Below are 23,455 nucleotides of genomic sequence, written 5' to 3'. Positions count from 1 at the left end.
TCACCAGTAAGTTACTTTATTTTTGCTCAACAAGTTTTGCTGCTATTTGGGGGGAGGGGGAAAGGCATGAGGGTTTTTCAGAAATCAAAAAGGGGGTGTGATGTCAAAAAGTTTGGGAACCACTGCTCTAAAGAATATCGCTTTAGGAACAAGGCTGAAGAGTAGACAACTATTCAAAGCTCCAGTGCCGCTTTAGTCTCTGAACTCCACATGTTATGGATAGACGTCTCCTTAAGCATTCTCTTTAAAAGCTTCATGTCAAAGTTCCCCCAGACTACTTGACAAATCAAGTTTGTGCTACATTGAGCCCAGCAGGGGGGAGGTACTGCAGCTTACAAGAACCAGAAGCTCACGCATTTCTTGTTCATTTCAAACAGCAGCTGCCAAAGTTACATAATGGACATCAAATTCCTCACTTCAAGTCATCATTGTTGTGATTCTAAATGATGTTGTCTCAAGCAGAAAGGATATAGTTGGATTTTTTACATATGTTCCGTCCCCCGGAGGATCTGAGATCAGGGAAAGTATTTTGACTAACAGTGTTTATTTGTTTCAGATTAATCAAGGAAAGGGGCTGTATCCAAATATATTACAAATGAATCATAGAATCATAGAATACTAGGACTGGAAGGGACCTCGAGAGGTCATCGAGTCCAGTTCCCTGCCCTCATGGCAGGACCAAATACTGTCTAGACCATCCCTGGGTTATCTAACCTACTCTTAAATATCTCCAGAGATGGAGATTCCACAACCTCCCTGGGCAATTTATTCCAGTGTTTGACTACCCTGACAGTTGGGAACTTTTTCCTAATGTCCAACCTAAACCTCCCTTGCTGCAGTTTAAGCCCATTGCTTCTTGTTCTATCCTCAGATGCCAATATGAGCAAGTTTTCTCTCCCCTCCTTATAACACCCTTTTAGATACCTGAAAACTGCTATCATGAATTTACGTAGTGGTTCTGAACTACTTATCTTTTGACTTTGAAAAAAAATTTCCTTAGATTAATAAAACTGAGTAATTCTTTTAAAATCTAATTTACCATTTATGGTCTTCCAGCCTCCCTCCCCCATTTTTCATTTCATTCATTGTCAAAATCGAAGATAGACTTAACAGGCTCTTCTGCATTAGCACAATGCCTCTAATATAATTAATGCCAGGAAATGTCTGTACCTATTGTGCACAGATCTGTGGTTCCAGGATTGGACTGAATTAATACAATTAATAAGATTAATAAGACTGAAACTTTTCAGCTTAGAAAAGAGGAGACTAAGCGAGGATATAACAGAGGTCTATAAAATTATGACTGGTGTGGAGAAAGTAAATAAGGAAAAGCTATTTACTTGCTCCCGTAACACAAGAACTAGGAGCCACCGAATGAAATTAATAGGTAGCAGATTTAAAACTCCTTGCCAGAGGCTGTTGTAAAGGCCAGATCTTTAACACGATTTAAAAAACAACTAGATAAATTCATAGAGGATAGGTCCATCAATGGCTATTAGCCAGAATGGGCAGGGATGGTGTCCCTAGACTCTGTGGATGTGTCTACATCAGCACCCCTTTCCGGAAAAGGGATGCTAATGTAGACTTCGGAATTGCAAATTCCACAGCGGATTTAAATATCCCCCATGACATTTGCATTTACATGGCTGCCACTTTTTTCCGGCTTGGGGACAAGCCGGAGAAAAGCGCCAGTCTAGACGTGATTCTCCAGAAAATAAGCCCTTTTCCGGAGGATCTCTTATTCCTACTTACAAGGAATAAGACAGGATGTCTTACATCCAGACAGGATGTCATCCCAAATAAAGCTCAGAAACATAACTGGAATTGGATCTGTGTAGAAGGCTGTTTACCTAGCACCCGGTGCTCCTCCTTCTGTGAGGAGTAAGGGAAACCGACGGGAGCATTTGCTCCCATTGGCCTCCCGCTGTGTGGACACCGCCACAGCTCAGCTTAAGGCAAGCTGACTCCAGTTGCACATTTTGTGTAGCTGGAGTTGTGCGTCTTATGTCGACCTTCCTGGTCTAATATAGACCAGGCCTTAGTGAATAACTAAGGAGTCAGTTACCTCTCCAGGTACATGCTCTTGAGTCTGTTGGGTATGTCTACACTGGAGCAGAAGATATAATGTCCAGCTTGGGTAGACATAGCTGGGCTAGCATATTAGAAATAAAAGTGTAGCCTTGGTGGGTGGGATGGGCTAGCCCCCAAGAATCATCCCATCTGAAATCTTAGGTGGCTACCATCACCATCCGTACGCTTGTTTTCAGCACACTAGCTCCCTCAGACCTAGCACCGGTATGCCTAGCAACCCTGGAAATTACAATTCCAGCTCCAGCATAGACATTCCCTAGGGGCAGACATTTCTCTGCTGGTGGGAAGTAACAGAACATTGTTGCAATGAATTTTCAGACTGGTTTGTGCAATTCAGCCCAGAGGCAGGAATGTCACAAGAATCGGTCTGGGATGAGTGGGAAGATTCCATTCTGCACGGTCCCTGCCTACTGCAGTTTCAGAAGAGATGAAAAGGCTCATGCCTGCTCAGGTTAATTGGGCTTCTGTATAAGCAGCACAGAAAAGCTGGTATATGCAGCAGGCCTGGACAGGGCTGAGTCTCCATTTTCCTTCTGTGGACCTAGACATGTGCCAGTGTATACACAACCCAGGCTTTTGGGCTGACAAGCTCTCCCAGGGTATGTCTACACTACCCCGCTAGTTCGAACTAGCGGGGTAATGTATGCATACCGCACTTGCTAATGAAGCCCGGGATTTGAATTTCCCGGGCTTCATTAGCATAAGCGGGGTGCCGCCATTTTTAAATCCCCGCTGCTTCGAACCCCGTGTAGCGCGGCTACACGGGGCTCGAACTAGGTAGTTCGGACTAGGGTCCTATTCCGAACTACCGTTACTCCTCGTGAAACGAGGTGTACCGGTAGTTCGGAATAGGCACCCTAGTCCGAACTACCTAGTTCGAGCCCCGTGTAGCCGCGCTACACGGGGTTCGAAGCAGCGGGGATTTAAAAATGGCGGCACCCCGCTTATGCTAATGAAGCCCGGGAAATTCAAATCCCGGGCTTCATTAGCAAGTGCGGTATGCATACATTACCCCGCTAGTTCGAACTAGCGGGGTAGTGTAGACATACCCCTACTCTGTATCTTCTCTAATGCAATTGCCATACTAGACATGGAACCAACATGCTGTTAAGATTCCATGCTGTGTTTGACTGGTTCATTAATACATGTCTCAGGCTTTGAAAGCACTCTGCATGCAGCCTCACGCACTCAAGGTTTATATTACTGGATCATTAACACACCCCCCCCTCATATCTAGGCAGTACAGCGAAGCATCCTGATGAATTACAAAGCTGCAGCTGTGCCATTTGCAGGAGTGTTCCCTTGCAGGGTAGAGATATCACAAACGCAGTGCAGGTGTGTTTGCTTTTTCTCTTTAGGAATTATTGATGGCGGAGAGAGAGAGATGCAAAACTCCACTGGCAGTTTTCCTGGCAGGTTAGGTGGTAAGCAAACTACATTTGGAAGACACCCTTATAAAATAAGCTAGTGAGGTTGAATCAGTTCCTTATCTCTCCCACAGAGCATGACTTTACTTATTTACTTATCCAGCAGTTCTAAAGAACTTTAGTCAGACTCAGCCCACCGGAATAACGTAAGTATAGTGAACAATGTTCCCTTTCCAGCTGCACTGTTCACTGTCAACTTGTGGAACTCTTTGCCAAGAGATGGTGGAAAGGCCCAACACATAACAGGGTTCCAATAAGAACAAAATGGCTGCGTCTAGACTTGCAAGATTTTCTGCAAAAGCGACTGCTTTTGCGCAACAACTTGCCAGCTGTCTACACTGGCCGCTTGATTTTGCGCAAAAGCACTGACGTTCTACTGTCCGAAATCACTGCTTCTTGCGCAAATGCTTTGACGTTCCCGTTCGGGCAAAAGCCCTTTTCTGGAAATGTTTTAGCGGAAGAGGGCCAGTGTAGACAGCTGAAAACTGTTTTGCACAAAAAAGCCCCGATGGCGAAAATGGCGATCGGGGCTTTCTTGCACAAAACTGCATCTAGATGGGCATGGATGCTTTTCTGCAAAAAGTGCTTTTGCGGAAAAGCATCCGTGCCAATCTAGACGCTCTTTTCCGCAAATGCTTTTAATGGAAAAACTTTTCTGTTAAAAGCATTTGCGGAAAATCATGCCAGTCTAGACGTAGCCAATACATTTAAGGCGGACAGGTCCATCAATAGCTACTAGCCAGAATGGGCAGGTATGGTATCGCTAGCTTCTATTTGCCAGAAGCTGGGAACGGGCGCCAGGGGATAGATCATAATGATTGCCTCTTCTGTTTATTCCTTCTGGAGCACCTGGCGTGGGCCACTGTTGAAAGACAGAATACGGGGATAGAAAGACCATTGATCTGACCCAGTTTGGTCATTCTGATGTTCTTATATAGAGCTGCAATGTATCTTCCCCCTTGCTGTAGCCCATCAGACCCCACTCCTCTTCGAGAGCTGAAACAGAGTCCAGGAGTCCTGGACAAAGTAAGAATAGACATTAACATTTTAAGGCTAACCAGTATCCCTTACGTGACTTGCCACAAGATGTCAGAATATGCAAGTGTTAGAACTGAGTGGGTTTCATATTTATTTGATTTTATTTCTTTTATATAGGAATTAGATACAGTGCTCCTGTCAGCTAAATGCTAAGTTGTCTGCCAAAAAAGTAGAGTTTTCCAGTGCCTTGGTAGCCCCTGGACAGAGGTGATGTGTGGGGGGGGGGGGAAGGAAGATGAGGTTGGTTCTCCCCTCACCCCATTTGAGCATGCTCAGTAACACAGGTGAAACCTCAGTCTGCCCCCCCTCCCGCATGCTCTCACTCTTTTCTGGGGCCCACCTCACAGTACACACAGGTCAGCTCTCCCCTTCCCCCCACACACTAAAATCTGAAATGGAGCCCCTGGAGGCAGCCCTGTTCAGCTGGGGAAGTGCCAGAGGAGGAAGTACATGCCCTGCCATCTCTGCAATGCTCCTTTGGTGCAGCCCAAACCCAGAACTTTTCGAAATTCCTCCATCACTAATTATGGTGCCCTCTTTGCCTGGTTCCCAGGACTGAGCATACTGTGTTAAGAAAGGTTTGTTATGCACCACAACGCCATGTAGACTGTGTCCGCTTAAACAGCTCTGCAACAGCTTCTGGAGGATACATGGGGCTACATCTATTACGCAGGCAGCAGTTCCATAGGAGGAGAATATACTTCTATGTTATAGCTCTGGGGGTTGTGTTTTCTTTTTTTAAAACGTTAGTACATGGAGTGCTGCTGAAAGGTTCCCAATGAATAGCCCTGTGTAAACAGGGTTCCTCTCTTCCTCCACTGGCCAGGAACAGCCAGGGCAGTAGCACCGTAAGGACCCCACTTCCTGGATGAGTCCCTCAGTCAGGCTCCATGCCCCAATATTTGAGCCAGTCAATAGAAGTGCCAGAAGAACCTGACTTGCTACCACTGAATCACATAAAATCTCTAGCCTCTCTCCCAAAGGTACCGACAGGGCCTGGTGTCTGAGCACCATGCACAATGATGATGGCTCCAAGATGCTACAGGAATATCAATCATAATCAGGCCCACCGACAGGAGGAAGGCAAAGGAGGCAGCTGCCCCAGGGCCCGGAGATTCAAAAGGAGCCGGGGCTCCTGGCTGCCACTGCGGTGGTGACTGGGAGCCCAGGATCCTTTAAATCACCGCTGGAGCACCAGTGCCAGACGCTCCAGGCAGCACTGAGGGCTGGGAGGGGGTACACACTGTGCCACACACCAGGTGGTGCTGAGAGCAGCCTGCAGGCTGGTGCAGTGCGCTCCAGGACATCTGTCTCCAGCCCAGCCCCGTTTGTCTAAGGCCCCACCCCTTCTGGGAGCAAGTACCATCCCCCCACACACCTTGCCATGGGGTCTTCTGAGGCTGTTGGTGCCCCGATAATAAATAATAATAATAATCAGTGTAGGGTTGGAACACGCCCTCCAGAGGACGCTGATTGTCACCTTGTATGTGTCTTCCATGCCTCAATATCTCTAGGCTTAAGCTTCTCTAAAGTTCTGCAAACCCATCCTTGCCAGTCAATTTTTTATTATTTTTGCTGCAGCTATTTAATAGGTAGCATGTTTAAAACAAACAAAAGGAAGTTTTCCTTCATGTAGCGCACAGTTAACCTGTGGAACTCCTTGCCAGAGGATGTTGTGCAAACCAGGACTTTAACAGGGTTCAGAAAAGAACAAGATAAATTCATGGAGGTGAGGTCCATCAATGGATATTAACCAGGATGGGGAGGAATGGTATCCCTAGCCTCTGTTTGATAGGAGAGGGATCACTTGATGATTACCTGTTCTGTTCACTCTCTCTGGGGCATCTGGCATTGGCCACTGTTAGAAGACAGGATACTGGGATATATGGATCTTTGGTCTGATCCAACATGGCCATTTCTATGTTCTTAATAAAATATCCGGTTGTTAGCACCTTTTCTGTTTCCCTTTATTATTTAGAACACAAATGCTGAATGCACTGTGTGACCATTTTGAAGAGGAAAGAATAAAAGATGATTATAGCAAGTTGAGAACAATGGTGAATGACAGGAAGTAGAGGACAAATCTGTGTGTTCTCTGCACATTATAAAGGGAGACAAAACAAATATGGAGGCAAAGTTAATTTTGTGGCAGGGAATGTGTTAAATAACCTGTGGATCTCCTGCTGGAAGAGCCTGGAGTGTCTAGTGGCTTAAGCACAGGATTATCGACCGGTACTCGCTAAGTTTTTATCTCAGTTCACCATCTATGGAATGAGTGTAATGATACCCTACTTCTTAAATGTGTTGCAAAGCTTTAGTTAAATCAAATATTCTTTGCCATGGAACTACTAAAGTGCCAAATTTACAGATCTGGCCATTTGATTTGTAAGCTGAAGATGATATCTTTAACTACAACTTCCTTAATAAAGGAGTCTTTAAAAGTCTTTAGGGGGGAAAAGGCCAGAAAAATAATGTGCATGAATACAGGTGCTGGCTTTGAATATCTAATACTTTAAAACTTATTAAACCAAAGTTTCTTCTGACCTGACTTCTCTATTACGTCTACAAAACAAGTCAAGTTTGAAGGTGTGACTTTAGAGTTCTCCATACTCAAATGTCTCATTTCCCACTACATTAGATACTTACATTTTTTTAATCCTCAATCTTCTTTGAGCTGTAGCCAAGCATGGAAACTTTCAGCTTGTTAGTGACATTGTAAATGAAATGGAAGTTGGAATCCAAATGTAGCTATAGCTGGCACCTACAATAAATAATATGTATTGAAATAATATAAAACGTACATTTATTTTAAAATATAGACATAATGGTGAAAATTTAACATCAAAGGGTGCTTCCCCTGTCAACTACCACAGCTGACAAAAAGAATTCATCACAGAAAAACCTTTCAGCAATTGCTAATGAGAATCTGTCAGCAATTGATGGTGCTAGAACTAACCATAGTTCCGAAGGGCGCTTTCTTGCACTTCTGAGGGAACCCAACAGCCCTTTAGCTGCTATAAAAACGATGGTGAAAGTGAGATCGAACCGGAGTGTGTACTGTATAGGCTGGGGACTGGATACTGTAATCATGTGGCCAGGTACAAAGAGGCTCTTGGCAGCAATGAAAAATTGCAAGTGCTGTGAAAGGCACATGCTGCGCTCTCCCCAGAGCATAATAAACGGGCCATTTCATTATCAAGGCCTGGAAATTCTTAGTGCAGGAAAAGAACAACAGTTTGATGGCCCTAGCAACTGCATCTCCTGTAGGCCATAAGAGAGGGCTCAGCATCTCCATTAAACTGAGATTTGTCAAGAGTGCCATTGTGAGTCATCACCGCTACTAAGATTTCACAGGGCACGTAACTGTAACCCTTCTGCCAAGCAGAGTTGGCATCCACCAGAGCTGGGTTCAGTATCTCAGGATTTCTCTTAACAATGCAGAATAGCTCCAGCCGCCACCCAGTAATCTGGAAATATTTACCATCACTGCTGGGTGCCTCTGAGAGGCAATATTCCCCCCCCCCCCCCCCACCACCACCACCACACACACACACACACACACACACAAGCATTAAGCCTGGGTGTGACTGAAGAGAATTTTAATGCTTGTTTCTCTTTCCCTTTTATTAAGTTTGGGAAAACATCACCCCCACATTCATAAGCAAATGCCTAACCACACAGTATGATGAGCAGCATCCTTTGCCTCAGTTTCCCACCTTGCAGTGGGATACTTCAATGAATGACTGTACCTTTAAGACATTATTCCCCTTTCCCTATGCTGCACTCTACCCGCCACAGCTGGTTGTCCTTGGTTAGCAAAGACCCAGGCTTTGTCTATACCATGGGTTCCCAAACTGGGGAGGACATGAAGAAATTCCAGGGGGGGTACGAGGTGACCAAGCCCTCTCCCCCATCAACACCCCTCCCCCCCCCCATAAGTTTTGCTGCTATTTTTGTTTTTTGGCCCCGGTCAGTTCTTTTTTTTTTCCCCAACAAATTTTGCTGCTATGGGAGGTGGGGGACATGAGGGTTTCTCAAAAATCAAAAAGGGGGCATGATGCTGAAAAGTTTGGGAACCACTGGTCTACACTAAACAGAAGATTGCTGCTACCGTGATCGATCGTCAAGAGTTCAATTTAGCGAGTCTAGTTAAGACTCACTAAATCAAACTCAGAGGGTGCCCCCGTTGGTGTCCAATACTTCTGCTTTCCTGTTGGCCTCCTGCTGTGGGGGTGCCACCAAGTTCAGAGTAAGGCAAGCCGAGTCCAGCTGTTTTCTACCTAGCTTGAGTTGTGTACCTTATGCTGAACTGCCGGGTATAGTGTAGACCTGGCCCCACAGTTCAGAGGTCTGTTCAAATTGCCTCTCATTTAACCACTGTCCCTACTTCAGACCTAAGGCATTGCCTCTAGATTGTTTCTCAGGTATTGAGGCTGCTAAACAGTGGAAAGAACTACTCAGCCAAGATGCCAACACTAGAGAAGATAGATCAAATGGTATCTACAACTCTTTAGGCAGAGTTCACACCACCAGGTAAAAACACTTGTTTCCTACACCCTCCCATCTTCACTGGGCTTTGGCAGCCCTACTCATGGCTTAGCAAAGTGGGGCTCCATTTAGGACAACTCCAACAGGACAGGTTAGGCCCAGTTCTGCTGACTTTCCTCGTACGATGAGGATGACAACATTTCAGTTCCCTTGCCCTCACATATGAGAGTGATTTGTAACCTGACAAGCTAAAACTGATCATGTTGGCAAAACTGCTCAATCGTGCTACACACCTAGGCAGAGTAGGAATGTGGGCATAAGCACAGCCTCTTCTGGATGTCTGCTCCCCCAGTGCATTGCTAGATGTCAGGCGAGAGCTCAGTCAGACCCTGCTTACAAAAGGAAGGCGACGAGGGACTAGTTTAAACCTATCAAGTATGGTTTGTTGCTGTCAGAGCCAATGTCTCGTGTCTGTGAGAAAAATCAGACTCAGAAGCAACTGTGAAAAAGCAAAGGTTAGCAAAAGCAGTTACACATCTCTGATTCACCTTAAAACACTCAACCAGTGGTGGGCCATCTGCGGCCGGTGGGCCATATGCAGCCCAACAGGGTAATCCACTGGCAGGCCACAGGACATTCCGCTAGCATTGACTGTTCGCAGGCTCTGCCCCCGGCAGCTCCCAGCAGCTGCGGTTCCCCATTCTTAGCCAATGGAAAATCTGAGAAAGCAGCTGGCCACAGCGATGTGCCGGCCACCACTTCCTGCAGCTCCCATTGGCTGGCACTCACAGCCACTGAGAACAGAATGTTCGATGGCCCCCCAGTGGATTACCCTGATAAGCCATGTGCTGCCCGTGGGCTGAAGTTTGCATGTTCCCAGGCGGGCGCCATTTTAAAATGCCTGTAGTTCGAACTACCTGCCCGTGGCTACATGCGGCACGGACTAGGTAGTTCGAATTAAAGCTTCTCATTCGAACTACCATTAAACCTCCTTGCAGGAGGAATATTTATGCAAATAAATATGCAAATGAAGCCCAGGATATTTAAATCCCAGGCTTCATTTGCAAGTTCGAATGCCTACATTACCCACACTAGTTCGAACTAGGGTGGCAGCGTAGACATACCCATAGTGATTTGAAAAGGAAAACAAACGAGAATCTGAACATTTAAATCAGAAAAATAAACAGAAAGTGATCAAAATCTGTATGTGCCATGTCAAGTTTATATGCTGGGTTATATTCGACTAAAATGGAAAGTTCATCTCCTGCTTAAAAATGTGATTTTGACCCTATTGGCGGAACAGAGTCACGCTAAATCCTTTTAAAAGATTCACATTTCGCAGCCTTCTGTTCATACTGCCTACATATCTAAATGATGAAGAGAGAAAAGGTGTGTGTGTGTGTGTGTTCGTTCACATGGAATCAGCGTGTGTGTGCTGGTTGTGGGCAAGACTGCAGGTACGTGTAACCAGTCACATTTCACAATGGCTGAGTGGCAGCAGTGGCTCGGATGCTAGACTGGAATCTTTGACTATCTGCCTGAGCAACACAAGGCTGCCCTTCTCTTGTCATTCAGCCCCTGACACAGCAGTGACAAACGCTGCTGTCCCTTTGCCTTTCTTTTCACTCGTGGATAACAGAAACCTGCCACATTGCCATCTGAGCGCTGCACTCCCGTCTCCCAAACATGATGCTGCATATTAATGCTTCTCCCGGGTGTACAGTGCCATTTCTATTGGGCCCAGGGCTCTCTATCTGCAGCAAACACGCTTTGAAAAGCAGCAGCCTTTAACAGCTGCTTTGGGAGCAGGATGGAGCTAAAACCTGTATGATAATGGTCTCTTCTGGGAGCACCAGGTTACTCTTTTGGCCAAAGAAACAGGACTGGCCTCAGAATGTTGGACGAGGCATTTTTAGGGAAGGTTGCAGAAAAAACCAAACAATTGTAAATGTTTCCGTCATGGTGTGAAACTCTGTGCCCAATCCTGGATGGTGCAGGGGACCCTTGCTTTCCATGCTGTGGACATTTGGGTCTCTGTGCAGGATGCAACCTTGCAAGGCCAGACCCTCCAAACATGTCCTGGGAGCTGCCAAAAAGGTTTCTGCTTAGGTAAAAATAAACTCTTAGAAAGTGATGTTCAGGGGATAAAGCTCCAGGGATTGCTGAGTTCCTGGCTATGACACTGATTTGCTAGCAATTCCCCTCTCTGCCTGAGCTGTCAGTAAAATAGGAGTGTATCTCTTATAGTTTTAGTCACCTGGACAGAGTCAATATGTCCTCCCATTATGTACTGCCCATCACAGCGGTATTCAAGCATCTGTTACGTTGTTGGCTCCCAGAGGTATTATGAATGTTAATCAGATTCTGAAGTCTCAGAAGGGCAGCCATGTTAGTCTGTAACTTTAAAAACAATGAGTATTCCTGTGGCACTTTAGAGACCAACAAAAATATACAGGAACATGAGCTTTTGCATTTACCTAACAATTGTAAGACCTGTGTTAATGAAGCTAATTAAGTGGGCTGTGTGTGTCCCATTCATAGCTTGCAATGTGAAAATGTGAATGTCAAAGGCAGGGGAAATTGGCTTTGTAGCGTGTTAACCAGTTAATGTCTTTATTCAAGCCCATGGTAATAGTGTCAAATTCCAGTTCTGCAGTCTTTCTCTAAAATTTTGGGTGGTAAAATTCCTTGGTAGAAGAATGACTACTGTCCCTACCCATAGCAGTGCTATTACCAATTACAGCAGAGAAGTGCCAGAACTGATTAGAGAGACCATGTGTGTGAGGTATTATCTTTTATTGGGCTGATGTCTGTTGGTGAGACAAGCTTCTTAGCCACGCATGTCCTGACCCAAGGAAGAGCTCTGTGTGGATCTGAAGTGTGTCTCCTTCACCAGCAGAAGTTGTCTTAAGAGAAGATATGGCCTCACCCACCTTCCATAAGAACATAAAAACGGCCGTACTGGGTCAGACCAAAGGTCCATCTAGCCCAGTATCCTGTCTGCCACCAGTGGCCAGCACCAGGTGCCCCAGAGAGGGTGGACCAAAGAAAATGATCAAGCGATTTATCTCCTGCCATCCCTCTCCAGCCTCTGACAAACGGAGGCCAAGGACACCATTTTATCCCCTGGCTAATAGCCTTTTAAGGATCTAACCTCCATTAAATTATCTAGCTTCTCTTTAAAATCTATTATAGTCCTAGCCTTCACAGCCTCCTTTGGCAAGGAGTTCCACAGGTTGACTACACGCTGTGTGAAGAAGAACTTTCTTTTATTAGTTTTAAATCTGCTACCCCTTAATTTCATTTGGTGTCCTCTAGTTCTTCTATTTAGGGAACTAATAAATAACTTTTCTTTATCTGCCCTCTCAACACCACTCATGATTTTATAGACCTCTATCATATCCCCCCTCAGTCTCCTCTTTTCTAAACTGAAAAGTCCCAGTCGCTTTAACCTCTCCTCATATGGGACCCATTCCAAACCCCTAATCATTTTAGTTGCCCTTTTCTGAACTCTTTCCAAGGCCAAAATATCTTTTTTGAGGTGACGAGACCACATCTGTACACAGTATTCAAGATGTGGGCGTACCATAGTTTTATACAGGGGCAGTTAGATATTCTGGATCTTATTTTCTATCCCTTTCTTAATAATTCCTAGCATCCTATTTGCTTTTTTGACCGCCGCTGCACACTGTGTGGAAGTTTTCAGAGAACTGTCCACGATAATGCCAAGATCTCTTTCCTGATTTGTCATAGCCAAATTAGCCCCCATCATACTGTACGTATAGTTGGGGTTCTTTTTCCCCAATGTGCATTACTTTACACTTATCCACATTAAATTTCATTTGCCATTTTGTTGCCCAATCACTCAGTTTGGTGAGATCTTTTTGGAGTCCCTCACAGTCTGCTTCTGTCTTGACTATTCTAAACAGTTTTGTATCATCTGCAAACTTTACCACCTCACTGCTTACCTCTTTCTCCAGATCATTTATGAATAAGTTAAAAAGGATTGGTCCCAGGACTGACCCTTGGGGAACACCACTAATTACCCTTCTCCATTCTGAAAATTTACCATTTATTCCTACCCTTTGTTTCCTGTCTTTTAACCAGTTCTCAATCCAAGAAAGGACCTTCCCTCTTATCCCATGACAATATAATTTACACAAGAGCCTTTGGTGAGGGACCTTGTCAAAGGCTTTCTGAAAATCTAAGTATACTATATCTACTGGATCCCCCTTGTCCGCATGTTTGTTAACTCCTTCAAAGAACTCTAATAGATTAGTAAGACAGGATTTCCCTTTACAGAAACCATGTTGACTTTTGTCCAACAAATTATGTTCTTCTACATCAGTGGTCTCCAACCTTTTTACACCCAAGATCACTTTTTAAGTCTCAGAACAGGCGAAGATCTACTGCCCTGCCCCTTCCTTGAAGCCCCGCCCTCTCTATTCTCCTGTCCATCACTTGCTATCCCCAGCTCTTATACACTCTGTTAAACCGTTTATTTTTAAATTATGCAATATATAAAATTAAAATAACGTGTTTATAGTTATGAAATACGCTCTGTTTTTAATTCATGCTATTTAAATGTCAAATGAAGCATTTACAACTATACATTTTGTTCTCTGCTATTTTGTAAATCTAAAATCAAGTATTGATAATTATATATTTTTTCTTCCAATAACAAAGTCTCAGTGTGACACCTGTGACTGAACAATATCTGCCAGTGTCTTGAAGTCTGAGTTGTAGTCTGAGATTGCTAGTCGTATACAGTCCATCAGATGGGCATCTGTGGTCCTGAGCTCAGCCTGGAAAGCTTGCTCCAGCACAGCAGGAGCTGGACGCAGCCTCCCTGGGCTGAGCGCAGGGCAGCCGGGCTGTAGGGAAGAGAAGTGGCTGCCTGGACAGCTGGCCATGGTGCTCAGCCAGGGTGCACCAAGCTCCATATGGGCAGGCGCATAGGAGAAGCTGGAGCGCGGGGCAGCCTCTTTCAGCTGAAAGCCACAGTCAGCTTGCTGGGGTGTTTCAGCCCTCCCGACCTCCCAGCTCCCACCATTCCTCACAGCTACTCACCTGTGTTGTTGCTCGGTGAGTAGCTGCTCCTCAAATGAGGAAATCAAATGTAAATGTACTGCGCAGGTGCGCAGTTCAGAGAGGGCTCAAGAGCTACTCTTAGAGCCTTTGAGATCTACCGGTAGATTGCGATCTACTGGTTGGTGAACACGGTTCTACATGCTTCACAATTTTATTCTTTACTATTGTTTCGACTAATTTGCCCGGTACTGAAGTTAGACTTACCGGTCTGTAATTGCCAGGATCACCTCTAGAGCCCTTTTTAAATATTGGTGTCACGTTGGCTACCTTCCAGTCATTAGGTACGGAAGCCGATTTAAGGGATAGGTTACAAACCACAGATAATAGTTGAGCAATTGCCCATTTGAGTTCTTTTAGAACCCTTGGATGAATGCCGTCTGGTCTCTCCCATGCCCACAGCATGCATAGACATCTATCGGAGCAAGTGGTACTCAAACTGGGTCACGACCCCAACGTGGGTGGTTGCAACCCCATTTTAATAGGTTGCCAGAGTTGGCTGAAACTTGCCAGAGCCTAGCACCAAAGCTAAAGCCCAAGCTCCACCATCCAGGGCATTGAGGCTCTGGTTACAGGCCTCTGCCCGAGACTGAAGCCCTGGGTTCATCCTTGCCTTGCCCCCCATCCAGGGAACATGGCTTCGCTCCCCTCTTCTGGGGCTAGGTACTAATTTGTTGTCTGAGGGGGTCAGGGTTCAATGAAGTTTGAAGACCCCTGTATTAGAGCAAGCTCTCTGATCCAAAGCCCAGTGGAGTCAATGGAAAGGATCTTCTTGATCTTTAGGACAGGCCCCAAGAGGCCCTAAGGTTTTTCAGATGCCTTTTCTCCTCCTCCCTTTCTTGCTATCTTGTATTGGTGACTAGAAGGCCTTATCACCCAGCTTGACTTCCTGAGAGAGACATTTGGGTCTTGCCCTGTTGGCTTGGTCACTTTCAACCAAGTCAGTTTACAAAATGACATTTGCAAATTAAATGTCAGGCCTGGAGCTTCTGGAAATGAAAAGGGACCAAAATAAGGTAAAAGAAGCTTTGCAAAGAATGATTTTTCCATTAGAATTTCCAAACGGCACTTCCATGTACGTCTCCACGCTCTCGCTGTCTCAAAGGAAGCCCACACGGAAAGGTAATAAGCAATCTCCAAGCAAGAGAGTCAATTAACAAGTAATCTTTGACATAGTGAGGCAGCCTCAGAGGCCAAATGGATTTCTTTCTTACGCAGAATGTTCAATTAAACCTGCTGATGATGTGTATACACCTTGCGAACTTACATAATGCATTCCACTTACCATTTCTGCATTGTTTAATTGCTCTGTTTGACAGTGCTACAGGTTTAAGATGCAATTTTTAAAAGAATTTAGAGTTGGCCTAACTCTGCTTCTGCTGACGTCATTGGTAAAACTCCAAATTAGACCACCACCGAGAGCTTTTGAAAAATCCAGTGTCTATCCATTTTTTTCTGTCTTGCCAATTTAGGGCCAGATTCTGATACCATTATTTATATTGGGTATGACTTATTAAAAATGTTTAAATTATTTAAATTTAAAATTATTAAAACACTTATTTAAAAGAAATCCAAGTATTTAAGTGTTGGGCCACGCCTGGATTATCTTTAATCTCCACCGGAAACTCAGTATTTAGTAGTCCAACTTCTTCTTTTCTTGTTTTCTATTTATATTGTCATAAAAACTTTTTACTGCTGGTTTTAATTTCCTTTGCATGGACTAGCTCTGCTTGGCGTTTAACTGTTCTCACTTTCTCCCTTCACTTTCTGACTTCCAAACAGTAGCTTTCCTTGATGATCCATCCTATTTTCCATGGCTGTGTCTAGACTGGCCAGTTTTTCTGGAAAATCAGCCACTATTCCGGAAAAACTTGCCAGCTGTCTACACTGGCCGCTTGAATTTCCGCAAAAGCAATGACGATCTCATGTAAGATTGTCAGTGTTCTTGTGGAAATACTATGCTGCTCCCATTCGGGCAAAAGTCCTTTTGAGCAAAACTTTTATGCAAAAGGGCCAGTGTAGACAGCCCAGATTTGTTTTCCACAAAAAGCCCCGATTGCGAAAATGGCAATCGGAGCTTTTTTTGTGGAAAAGTGCGTTGAGATTGGCACGGACGCTTTTCCACAAAAAGTGCTTTTGTGGAAAAGCGTCCGTGCCAATCTAGACACTCTGTTCCAAAAATACTTTTAATGGAAAATTTTTCCGTTAAAAGCATTTCCAGAAAATCATGCCAGTCTAGACGTAGCCCAGGTGTTGTAGGATTTCTGCTCTCTCTTAATAACCTGTTTGAGATGGTTGCTCATTTAGCTTGTGCTGCAACTTTTCCCTGTGATTTTCTAGGACACAGGCTTCAGATAGTTCCAAGTGATTCCAAGTCTCCTCCGCATTCAGATCACTGAGTTCTTCAGCCTGGTCTATTTCCCTAACTAATTTCCTCAATTCTTTAATGTTTGCCCTTCTGAAATCACAGCAGGCTTATTTTTGTTCATTCTTCCATTTAGTTTCAACTGAATTAGCTCATGATCACCCAAACCAAGATTTCCCCCTACAACCGGTTCAGTGAGGTCTTCACCATTCACCCATTGTGTAGTTTTATTGTAGTAACCCCTCATATTTCCATTCTCCGTCTTTTCTGCTGAGTTGTTAACCTCTCCCTCATCATGCTAAGTCTCACATGAGCTCTCTGAGGCAGGGCCTCTTTGCGCTGTGAAGTGCTTGCTCAAAGGTACAGTAAATATAATAATTAGCAATAACAGACAGCAATGTACATTTTAGCTAATCCAACTCTGACACTGACTTTGGTCAATTCTCTTAACCTTTCTGTACTTTATATGGAATCCTAACAAAAACTATTCTTCTTATCTCACTGAGACGTTATGTGGCCCAGTCAGTCTAGGTAGGAAGAGGGTCCATATTGCACAGTTCCAGTGAGATACAAACTTCCCCAAGGTCAGGTGTTCAGTTGTAGAGTTTTGACCCAGGATCATCTCTCTCTGACTGTGATTCACTTTGAGAGCACTGGCGGGAAGGCACTGTACAAACACCAAGATTTGGCATTATAAAGTACATATGGGTGATGGGGGTGTTAGGAGAACAGGTGACTTAGTCCTTCGGCTGGTTCTGCCACTGATTCACTTACAGACAGGTTGCCTATTGATCAAACAACACATTCTAGGAAATTCAAAAACCAACAACTGCTGGAAAGTCTCAGCCTCAGAATAACAGAGATGTTCTTCTGAGACTGGATGCTGTACCCTCTATATTCTCTTATTCCAAGTATCATACGGAAGATAAAACCAGACAAGGGCAAGGTGATATTAATAGCTCCATTTTGGACAGGTCAGTTTCCAATTTCAAGTCTTCTGGCACTAGAGGCATGTCTTCTTTATGAGCTGGACTGAGAGATGATTGATCAATTTATCACATCTAACATCCCCTTGGATTGACAGGTTCTTGTCCCAAGATCAGTTCCAGTATTATTAAAATTGCTGTTTGAACCCCAAAGTGCAGCTCTGCAAGTCTAGGAACTCTTCTGCATTTACATTGGTGTATTAATACATTTAGTAGTGTTACAAACACTCTCACCCAGCTAGGGAGATAGAGATACTGTAGAATGTACAACTGTACTTCCACCTGAAACGTTAGCCGTCATCTTCCTCCCCATCACCTTCCTCTTCCTCATCAAGAGGCCACCATTCCTGCACTCTCTAAAAGCTACATCTCTCTCTCTCTCTCCTCCTGCATGTAGGCTGAGACACTGATAGCACTTTGTCTAATGCTTATTCAGGAGGGGTTTCTCCCCTCTTTCTATTTCTATTTCCTCACCCTACTATTGTTGGGATGCTCTTCTTCTCCAGGTTAGGATCTGACCTTATTGTCATATATGTCAATTTGTTGCTATGGCACTCCTGTGGTCAGACATCTGCAGATCTTCTATCCTACAGTGTCCGAAAGCCGATGTTAGCTCATGCTCCTTTGGTTGGCTGGTGTCATTACGGACTAACTTCCACCTTACACACTCTAGTTCCCCAAAACTTCGGGGTGATCATTGTGCCATTTATCGGTGCTAAAGTTAATAGGCTTCAAGCTGAAGCCAGTGTCTGACAGGCAACAGGCCTGTAAGTTCCTCGTGTTACTGTTAAATAAATATAGTGCTAAAGCTAGCTTTATGGGCTACAGTATTAAGGTGGAGGCAAAACCTGCCATAAACCATCACAAAAATCATCCTGTCAAGGTTGAAAGGTTCATAATTTGCCATCCTTTAAAAAGTTGCATTTTTTCTAACCATATTTCCATCTTTGTTTCTTAGAAAAACAAATCAACTTCTTCTGTTCTCCAGGAGGGCTACAAGAAAGTTAAAACTAACTTCTCTGCTGGGCAGCCTACTAACAACTATGCCATCGGTCAATTTCTTGCAGGGTCACAAGGATGCCATACAAATATAGGACACCTACCTATAGGCATGGCTTTGCTTTCCTGTTTCCCACATTCCCATAAGCAAGTAAGATATTAATCCTCAGACAGAAGGCTAATAATTAGCCACCTGCAATGGCAGCTACAATAGAAAGGCTAGGAATCAAATGGACGTTTGTCTTGGGAAAAGATTTTGCAAGGAGGATTCAGGACAAAAGGAGGCAGAGATTCAAGGAAGGAGTGATTTAGTGCGATTCACTACTGCCTTCATTATTGTAAGTGGAATGGAACTCAAACCTTTTATTTTAAAGCAGAGGTCTCTGCCACTTGGTTTATACTAAGCTTGGGTGATTCCCCCTCCAGTCTCCTATCCACTAGACTATGATACTGAGACTAGACAGCTCAAATAAAAATAGCTTTGATCAAGTGGATCAGGCAGATAGGTCTGTCCAGATACAATACGGATGGGATTAAGCACAATGAAATCTACAGGAGCACATGGTGGCAAAGTCTGTTCAGAATATACACCCAAGGATAGGACAGTACACAAAGCCATTCCTGCCTTTGTGAGGCCACATAGGACAAAGCTAAGAAATGTATCCATAAAGATACATGAATATGGCCTGCATCTTCATTACTCCCAAGTCAGGAAAACCCTGCTATCCAATTCATGGCATTGTCAATGCTGTTGGATTTTATGTATTTATTTTAACTGGACTAATCCAGGTGGCAAGAGTTCACAGTTTGTCATGAGGAGCTGATCAAGTGAGGTAGAGGTTCCTTCTGAGTAACAGAAAAACCTCATTGTACTCAGTGTGGCTGGTTTGCAAGGAGAAGGGTCACTCAGCTGAGGAGTGGCAGATGAACAAAATGAAATCTTGATTAGACAGGGTTAGATGGAGTTGCAGCATAATTGCTTCTGCAAGTTTGCATAGGATTAAACTGACTTAATTAAGATGACTTTAGCCTGAACACACTGTATCAGTAGTTGGGTAGTAATTAATATGCAGATTACAAAAATACAGCAGTAGATTTCACAGTAAGGCAAGTATTTCCTTTCAAAATGCCAGCGATTCTTCAAGTCTCAGTGCCCACTTATAAATAATTATAGATTGGGTTATCTTTTCGTTAATATACTTAAGCATTAGGGAGCTGATTATTTCTTACGCATTCTTTTTAATTTCCAAAAGAGTTTAATGTGGGCTCAGACATTCAAATTCTGGTTTTGCATAACAGGTTTAAAAGGAATTGGTGACAACTTGATTGTTCAAATAATTTCACACTGGAGATGCCAGAATATAATGTTGTATAAGTTTGATTTGGTTTATATTTGTGTTTTTAAATTTTGTGAACTAGCTGGAGCACTAAATAGGCTAACGTGTTAACACTAATTATTACTACTACTACTAGTAGTGCCTATAAGCCCCAGTTCCGGATCATAACCCTATTGTGCAAGTCCCTGTACAAACACAGAACAAAAGGCTAATTCCTGTTCCCAAGAGTTAAATAAATACACTGGACTTTTGAAAAATCTGTCACTTGATAAGAAATTATCCATAGATAACAAGTTCCACCTGTAGAGCTCAATGTGTTTTACAGATGTAAGTATTATTATTCCTATTTTAAGAATAGGGAAACTGAGGCACAAAATATTTGCGACAATTTTTTGACATATTCACTAGTTTTCGATGCCTCAATTTGTATGCACCCATTTTATGTCAGAACTTGATTTTCAGACAATTCAATGGGATTTGCAGGTACCACTTCTAAAAATAAACCCCAAGGCATCTCAAGCTAAGTGCCTAACATTAATGGACAATTTTCAAGACCAAAGTCCTATCTATTTCTTTGTCAGAAGGACTGAAAATTCATTTATATGCAGAAATCATTTTGCAACCTTAACTGTGGTGTAGCTACATACTGGCAAATATTAGAACTATATTGGCTCCAGCTCAGTTAAATTCTATAGCCCCCTTTCTGCAAATAAAGGGAAAAAGTTAATAGTAAAAGCATCCCATTAAAGTTGCAATAGTACTGAAAGACAGCAGGTGGCACTCCTGAGACACCCGTATAAGTTCTGTTTAACAGACTTTAGAAGGAGTTAGACTTACAGCATGAGAGAAATGCTGTATCAATAGTTGTGGTGCAGTTTGTTTTAGAAGTTGTGCATTTCACTACAAGTTAAACCTCTCTAGTCTGGAACTCTCGGGACCTGACTGGTTCCAAATGAGAGAATTTTCTGGACCATGGGAGGTCAATATTGTCTAGAAGCATTACCAACACTTTCAGTGCTTATTGTGCTCTTAGAGGACATTCAGGGAGTACATTAGAGCTAAGTAACAGCACAAAACACTGAGACCAAGGCCAGTGGCTGCAAACAAACTTTATGGGACTGCAGGAATCTTGGCCACACCCATGAAAAGTGGACATCCAGCTAACTAAAATCATTCTGGATGATGGAGGTTTCTGGATGAGAGAGTTCTGGATCAGAGAGGTTCAACCTGTAGTAGAACTTCGCCACTGCCTCTGTCTCTGACTAGGGCGATTTCTTAGGAGCTGAGCTGCTGCTGCCTATAACCAAACACCAAAAAAGAAAAAACATTACAAATGCAGTCAATCTACATATGGTCAATTAGCTGAAAAAGCAGTATTAGTATTACATGCCATTATCTTGAATCCCATTAGGAGGGCAGTGACAATGTTCCATTTTGTGCAAATAAGGCAATACCTGAGAAGATGCCAATGCCGCTTTGCTCTTAGGCAAATTCTCAGCACCCTACTTCACTTCCTCATCAGCTTTATAGCAGCTTTATCTTGCCTCCCAATGTCACCATCCTGCCATCCTCAGTATCTATGACAAGTCGGGTGTTGACCACCAGGCTCCCAATCAACCGTCTGCTCAAGGGCACTTCTGTTGCTCAGCACCCTGCAGAATGAATTCTTTTGTAAATGTACAAGTTGCTTCATTAGTTCCAGCCACACACGCAGCTTTTAACCAAATGAACTGATCCTCCAATAAACCTGCACAATCTCCTGAGAAGTAACATAATCCCTTTAGCTCTCATCTCTAATGTTACACAATGCTAGCAATTACTGCTGTATAGCCGCTATCTCTCTCAGGCTCAGGGATTGGCTTCTACAGATGACATGGTGTCTTATTTTAAAGCAGGGGACCGTTTTTGGGTCGGAGGCTACTGATCCACAGAAAAATCAGTGGGGGCCGCATGAAGTGAGAAGCAAAAAAAAAAAAAAAAATTTTAAATACAAACCTCCCTCACTGACGTGGTTCCTAACTGAAAAGCAAAAAGATATTCCCCAGATTTTCCTCGCCCAGCAGAGCCTTGTGGGGTACCAGGCTAGTATAGCGTGTATGCTCCAGCCCATGGAGCCCTGAGCCTCAGGGGCCAGATACAGGCAAGCTGGGGGTCACATCTGGCCCCTGGGCCTGAGGTTCCTCACCTCTGTTTTAAAGAGTGTTTTTCTTCCTGAAATTACCAGGAGTGTGATTTAACATGAACTAAGACACAATTCCATCTACCCTTAGGCATCAGCTGGGGCAAGATAAGGTTAGTTTGTAGGTCTGACTCATGACAACAGTCCAATCTTAACACCTTTTGTTTTACAAGGCAGGGTCTACTGAGACAGGACCAAATCCTTCAGTTATTCTCCATCTTTTAACCTATTGACTTTTCCCCCTCCCCTGGGAAAAATAAATAATCAATTAAATGTGATTTGGAAAAGGAGCAGCCTACAAGCTAAGTGACCACCAGAACAAAATGTGCTTCAGAGATCTGGAAGCCTGGAGATTGTGGCAGGTATATTTGGTTGTCTCAATGACCTCGAATGTGCAGATTGGTGCCTGGTTTAGTCAGGGAATAGCAATTAAGGCCATGTCTTCTCTTGCCCGCACCAGAGATCGTTCTTCTGGCATTCAATTTAGCTGGTCTAGTTAAGACTCACTAAATCAAATGCTGAGGGAGCCCCAGTTGGCACCTGAACACTTCGCAGTCGTGAGGAGTAAGGGAAGCTGACAGGAGCATTTGCTCTTATTGGCCACCCTCTGTGAAGACAGTGCCAAGCTCAGCTTAAAGTAAGCCGACTCCAGCTATGTATTTTAGGTAGCTGGAGTTGCGTACCTTAACCCAACCTTCCAGGTCTAGTGTAGACCTAGCCTAAATTACAAGCTAGTTGTCGCAGCTCAGGACAATTACACTTCTTTCACAGGATATGTGTTTAGGTTTTCAAGCTCCCCAGCCAACATCTCTCTTGGGCAGATATGTGCATCTCTCCCACTTGTGACAGGGCATTTCCAGGCTGCACAGTTCCCTGCCGACATTGTGAATTCTCCAGCAAACCAAATTGCCTTAGCAGTCCTGCCTCCCCTTTCCCCTTCAGAGGTTATAAAATCACCGTCCAGTCTGGTCCATTGCACAGTCATAGGATTTTTCAAATTGTACATTTCATGATTACAGCAATTTAAATTTAACATGTCATGGTGTTGTAATTGTAGGGACTCAAAAAGGAGTTGTGCGCGGGGTGGGGGAGGTCTCAAGGTTACTGTAGGGGAGGTTGTAATACTCCTACCCTTACTTCTCTGCTGTTGCTTGTGGCAGTGCGGCCTTCTGAGCTGGACCCCTGGAGAGCAGCGGCTGCTGGCCAGGAGCACAGTTCTGAAGGTAGAGCCACTGCCAACAGCAGTGCAGAAGGATGACATGGTATGATATTGCCAACTTTACTTATGCGCTGCTACCTGCAGAGCTGGGCCCCCAGTCAGCAGCTTCTAAAGTCCAGTCATTCAGCTCTGAAGGCAGCAAATCAGTAGTCATGGCGGCATGGCATGATATTCCAACACTTACTTTTGCACTGGAAGTGGTGGTACTACCTATTCAACAGCTGCCACTCTCCAGCGA

General features: G+C 44.0%; 1 protein-coding gene across 2 annotated transcripts in view; it reads right to left on the bottom strand.

Annotated features, from left to right (window-relative positions):
- Nucleotides 1-4,390: 4,390 nt before the first annotated feature.
- The window catches only part of ZFAT (zinc finger and AT-hook domain containing), a 270,939-nt gene continuing 251,874 nt past the window's right edge, over nucleotides 4,391-23,455 (bottom strand). The window contains exons 17-18 of one of the 2 annotated variants that reach the window (XR_012901195.1): nucleotides 7,203-7,317; nucleotides 4,391-4,535 (exon numbers count right to left, since the gene is read on the bottom strand). Coding sequence is in view for 1 of the 2 variants with exons in the window: in XM_075920089.1 (XP_075776204.1) it covers nucleotides 21,082-21,116 (35 nt within the window). In the remaining variant the exon portion in view is untranslated. Of the gene's footprint in view, nucleotides 4,536-7,202; nucleotides 7,318-20,908; nucleotides 21,117-23,455 lie in introns of those variants that run through there. The other variant, XM_075920089.1, reaches the window with a different exon arrangement.

This window comes from Pelodiscus sinensis, chromosome 2 (genome assembly GCF_049634645.1).
Source record: "Pelodiscus sinensis isolate JC-2024 chromosome 2, ASM4963464v1, whole genome shotgun sequence".
Taxonomy (NCBI): Eukaryota; Metazoa; Chordata; order Testudines; family Trionychidae; genus Pelodiscus; species Pelodiscus sinensis.
The sequence above is the reverse complement of the archived record's forward strand: the minus strand, read 5'-3'. Positions and strand labels throughout refer to the sequence as shown.